This window comes from Tachyglossus aculeatus, chromosome 5, assembly GCF_015852505.1.
Source record: "Tachyglossus aculeatus isolate mTacAcu1 chromosome 5, mTacAcu1.pri, whole genome shotgun sequence".
NCBI lineage: Eukaryota > Metazoa > Chordata > Mammalia > Monotremata > Tachyglossidae > Tachyglossus > Tachyglossus aculeatus.
Window position 1 is genome coordinate 106,390,557 of NC_052070.1, and position 5,388 is coordinate 106,395,944.

The 5,388-nt window shown below is 47.2% G+C and overlaps 1 protein-coding gene across 1 annotated transcript; it reads right to left on the reverse strand.

Annotated features, from left to right (window-relative positions):
- Nucleotides 1-877: 877 nt before the first annotated feature.
- LOC119928879 (olfactory receptor 14A16-like) lies at nucleotides 878-1,843 on the reverse strand. Its single transcript, XM_038747378.1, has one exon. The coding sequence runs from the start codon at nucleotides 1,841-1,843 to the stop codon at nucleotides 878-880; it is 966 nt and encodes a 321-aa protein (XP_038603306.1).
- Nucleotides 1,844-5,388: the final 3,545 nt, after the last annotated feature.

The window sequence follows — 5,388 nt, forward strand, 5'->3', positions numbered from 1 at the left end:
ATGGATGAATGAATGGATTAGAGACAAAATTTTCTCAGTCAAATTCATTCATTCAATCGTATTTATTGAGTGCTTATCGTGTGCAGAGCACTGTACTAATCGCTTGGAAAGTACAATTAGCAACAAATAGAGATACTACCAGCGCACAACGTGCTCACATTCTAGATGGGGGAAGACAGGCATCAAAACAAGTAAACAAGCAGTCAAATGTGGGGACAGTTTCCATGATTACATAGCTGTTCCCTGGTCACCCTCTGATTTTCTGATTTTCATAACCACCAGGAGTGATCTTAAAATTCATAGAATTACTGCTACCATCTTTAGCAGTATCAACATTGTCATCATTGAATTTATTCAGAATTTACTTGCAAAAGACTGCCAAGTACTGGAATAGAAACAAAATAATCAGATCGGACACAATTCCTAACCCACAAGGGCTCAGACTCTAAAAGAAAGAGAGAGCATATATTGAATACCGACTTTACAGAGAGACACAAAGAGGCTACGTGGCTGGACCTAGGTCATACAGCAGGCCGGTGGCAGAACCGGGCAGACCTTTCGAATCTTATGACTCCCAGTCACATGATCATTCCACTAAGCCATGATGCCGCCCAAACAATCAGAAGGCAGTCACTTATTCATTCAATCAATCATGTTTATTGAGTGCTTACCATGTACCGAGCACTGTACTAAGCGCTTGGAAAGTACAATTCAGAATAAAGAGAGACAATCCCTGCCCACACAAGGCTTACAGTCACATACGTCCTATCAAACACTGTCCCAGACATTGATAAATCCTCAGTCACTGGACTTTCTCTTTGGACAGCTCTTTATATGGATACTCCCACGGTTAGAACCCTGATGGGGAATGGAATAGTCAGTAAATGGAAATAGACATTTTATCCCTTAGAAGAGGGAGGAGGAATCTCCGCTTTAGGACTCTCCCCAGGGCGGCCTTCATGTCCCGGTTCCTCAGGCTGTAGATGACGGGGTTCAGGGTGGGGGTCACCATGGTGTAGAACACGGACACCAGCAGGTCCTGGGTCGAGGAGGAGTCAGGCACGGGCTTGAGGTAGGCAATGGCGGCCGTAGCGAAGAAGATGGTGACGACGGCGAGGTGAGGCAGGCAGGTGGAGAAGGCTTTGGCCCTGCCCTCGGTGGCCGGCATCCTCAGCACAGCCTGGAAGATGCACACGTAGGACATGATGATAAAGACAAAGCAGCTTAAACCTAAAGCTATGCCACCGGCGACGCTCACATCAATGGCTACGTGGTCCTCGGAGCAGGAGATCTTCAGCAGAGTGGGTATGTCACAGAAGAACTGTTGCACGATATTGGACCCACAGAAGCTCAGGGAGAAAGTCGAGACAGAATCCAAGACCCCAAACAGCCCCCCGCTGAGCCAGGAGGCGGTTGCCATCTTTCCACAGGCCGTGCTGGTCATGATGATCTCATAGCGCAGAGGGTGACAGATGGCGGCGTAGCGGTCGTAGGACATCGCTGTGAGGATGAGAAACTCTGAACCGACAACCAGGACCACGAGAAAGACCTGAGCGACACAGCCCAAGAAGGAGATGGAGTTGTGATTGGTCAAGGTGTTGAGGACTGAGTTTGGGACGATGACGGTGATGAGGAGGAGGTCGACAACAGAGAGGTTCCTGAGGAAGAAATACATAGGGGTATGGAGGCGCCGGTCAAGGACTGTGACGGTGATGATGAGGAGATTCCCTATCAGGGCTGCCAGGTAGACTAGGAGAAACAGTGCGGCGTGGACGAGTTGCAGCTCCTGGATGTCTGAGAATCCCAGCAGGAGGAATTCCCTAACCGTGGAGACGTTGGGCATTTTTGGGGAGGCAGCTTTGACTTTCTGTAAAGCATGAGGGAAGAGCCAAAGTTAGAGTCAGTTGATGGGATGAGTGAAGGAATTTACTTGCTGGTGATTCTGTATGGAGAGGAGACAGTTATTGAATTCAAAATGATCTTCGAGTGCACCGTGGAGACATTGAATATTTCTGGGGAATGACGTTGACTCCCTGCACAGGAAGAGAGAAGACTTCAATATAGAGACATTGATTTTGCGGGTGAAGGAATAGGACTGAGTCAATCAATCTATTTATTGAGTACCTACAGAGGACACGGTATAAGTACATATGATCACTGTCCCCAAGGAGCTTCAATGCTATTGGAAGCACCAAGGTTCGAACAGTGTAGACGTAGGGTGCACTATTGGGAAGAACACCGGCCTGGGAGTCAGAAAACCTGGGTTCTAATCCTAACTCTACTAGTTCTCTGCTGCATAGCCATGGGAAAGTGACTTGATTTCTCTAGCCTCAGTTTTCTCAATAGTAAAATGGGGATTCGTTACCTGTTTTCCCTCTTAGTCAGTGAATACCTTATGGGATACGGTCTGTTATGCCAGGTTGCCCTGAATCTCCCCCAACACTTACTACTTTGCTTAGCACATATTAAGCACTTAATAAATATCAAGAAAAGTATTTTTGGTTGAGGAGACAGAAACAAAAATGAATAGCAAATAGCAGAGGTCAGAGAAAATAACGATATATTTATAACTGTTGGAAATTTTTTTCGGTGGTTTTAAGGTTAAACAAGAAGTGCCTTTACACATAAATTTATCCATTTAGTGGAAAGAGAATGTGCCTGGTATACAGAAGAAGCTGGATTCTAATCCTTTCTCCGTCCCTTGTCTGCTGCGTGATCTGGGGCCAGTCACTTACCTTTTCTGTGCCTTGGTTACTTCATCTGAAAAATGGGGCTTACAACTGTGAGCACCCTATGAGACATGGACTATGACTAACCTGAACAGATTCTATCCAACCCTTTGCTTAGTACAGTATCTGGAACATAATAAGCCATCATAACATCACATCAATATATCATAAAACAAACAAAAACAACACAAAACCACATTTTCTCCAAACTGATTCCATTTGCTCACATATCTGCATTCACACTTGTACACACACAAACACAAGCATGCGTCATCATTCATCTAGTACCTTCCTAAAGCATCACTCAGCCTACATCTCTCCTCCCCTCAACCTCCTCTCATGAAAAGTTTTTTTTTTTCACAAGCAACAAAAACTCACAGTCCGTTTGAAGGTTCTCCACTATCTGAATGCACTTCATCCCGTTTCCATTGTTCAGTACGTCTTCTCAGCTCTCAAAGAAATTTTCTAGTTTTTATTCGCGATTGACCCTCGTGCTTCCATCCTAGCCTGGAACTCCCTCTCTTATCCACTCAAAATCAGAGACAGCACAGTTCTTTCCAAATTGTGAGCAGTACTAAAATCCTCACTCACATACCCCACCACCAACCAGCTTCCCCGCTTCATTTCCCAGCCCCCTAAATCCACTTCACCTAATTAAAGCGTGAATCGCCTCATGTCCATCCTCATTTGATAATAATAATAATAATAATAATAATAATAATGGCATTTATTAAGTGCTTACTATGTGCAAAACACTGTTCTAAGCTCTGGGGAGGTTACAAGGTGATCAGGTTTCCCACGGGGGGCTCACAGTCTTAATCCCCATTTTACAGATGAGATAACTGAGACCCAGAGAAGTGAAGTGACTTGCCCAAAGTCACACAGCTGACAATTGACAGACTCGGGATTTGAACACATGACCTCTAGCTCCAAAGCCTGGGCTCTTTCCACTGAGCCACGCTGCTTCTCTAGTGGAGAAAGCACGGGCTCAGGAGTTCTCTTCTTGATTGTGAGATCCTGGAGGACAGCACACACATCTGCCAGCTCTGTTTTATTGTAATAATAATAATAATAATAATGGCATTTGTTAAGCGATTACTATGTGCAAAGCACTGTTCTAAGCGCTGGGGTGAATACAAAGTGATCAGGTTGTCCCACGTGGGGCTCACAGTCTTAATCCCCATTTTACAGATGAGGTTACTGAGGCACAGAGAAATTAAGTGACTTGCCCTAAGTCACACAGCTGACAATTGGCAGAGCTGGGATTTGAACCCATGACCTCTGACTCCAAAGCCCGTGCTCTTTCCACTGAGCCACACTGTTTCTCTAGTGTAGTCTATTGTAGTCTCCCAAACATAGCTTAGTGGGAATCAGAGGACTTTGGTTCTAATCCTGGATCTGTTCCTTTGCTGATAAGGAACCTTGGCCAAGTCGCTTCACTTCTCTGGGCCCCAGTTTCCTCATCTGTAAAATGGCACGTAAAAATTACATATTAATCTTTACATTTTTCTTTCCTTCTGGAAGGGGCAGGGAATGTGTCTGTTATGGTGTTATAAAGGGGATAGAGCACAGGCCTGGGAGTCAGAGGGGTAGGAAGGGGTAGGACTGTATTCAATCTGCCTACCTTATGCCCCAGTGCTTGGGGCATAGTAACAGCTTAACAAGTACTACTATTATTTCTCGCCAAGTGCTTAGTGCTCTCAACAAGTGCTCAATCAGTATGACTCAAGGTTAACTGATCGATTGTAAATTAGACTGTGTCAACCTTGCCTAGTGGGCTGGAAAGCCCATAAGGGCAGGGATTCCAACCTTTCCCACTATTTGTCATTTCCCAACATTTGGGAAGAACTCTTACAGGAAGGACTGCTGATAGTGCCAGTCGCTATCCAAAGCTGGTCACAATCTCTCAACCCTGCCTGTCATTTACCCTCTATAAGGGATTCTGGGATCCACTAAAGGCCAAAGTGACTGCCCACAGTGCTGACGCTGTGCTGGAGCACTGTAGCCTGGCGGGTAGTTGGCATGGTAGCAAGGTTTGAGGAGCAATGAGGAGACGTTTGCGATGGTTGATGGTTACTGAACTGGAAAACACCTCCCCACCTGCTAGAACCCCTGCCCGCTGGGGGCCGCAGCCCTGGTCTGGAACCCTAAGGCTCCAGACTGACTGCATTTCCTCCATCCTCATACTCGCCCCACCCTGCCCTTCCATCCCACTCATCCCCGGTCACCCTTACCGGGGCAGCGTGAGGCTGGCAGTGGGTGACCTCTGCAGGGCTGGGCTGGTCCCCTATTTCCCCTCAGACTCATGGGTTCGTTCAACCAGGAAGGAAGAGAGAGGAGCCCTCAATCCCTCTCCGCTCTCCCCCAGACCCTGAGAAGCTCTCCAGCCAGGCTCCCGTCCCTGTAGATAAAGCAGGAGCTGCTCCGAGGGGGATCCCTGAAGGATGGCTCAGGGCCCTGCCGAGGGTCCCTGTGGCCTGGACAAGCCACGCACCCTCTAGTCACGTGGTTCCTGAGACTCCTGGGAGACAGGGGCCCGGTCACTGCAGCATCAGTGATAGTGTCGGCCCTCGGTGTTCCCATGGAAACAGCGACATTTGCATCCCAGCGTCCCAGTGGTTCCTGGTTTCAACGAGTCTTTAGACCCTGTGAATGCTTT

Bases quoted from the DNA above. Each gene is read 5' to 3' on its own strand.
- LOC119928879 (XM_038747378.1), bottom strand. From the start codon at position 1,843: ATGCCCAACGTCTCCACGGTTAGGGAATTCCTCCTGCTGGGATTCTCA.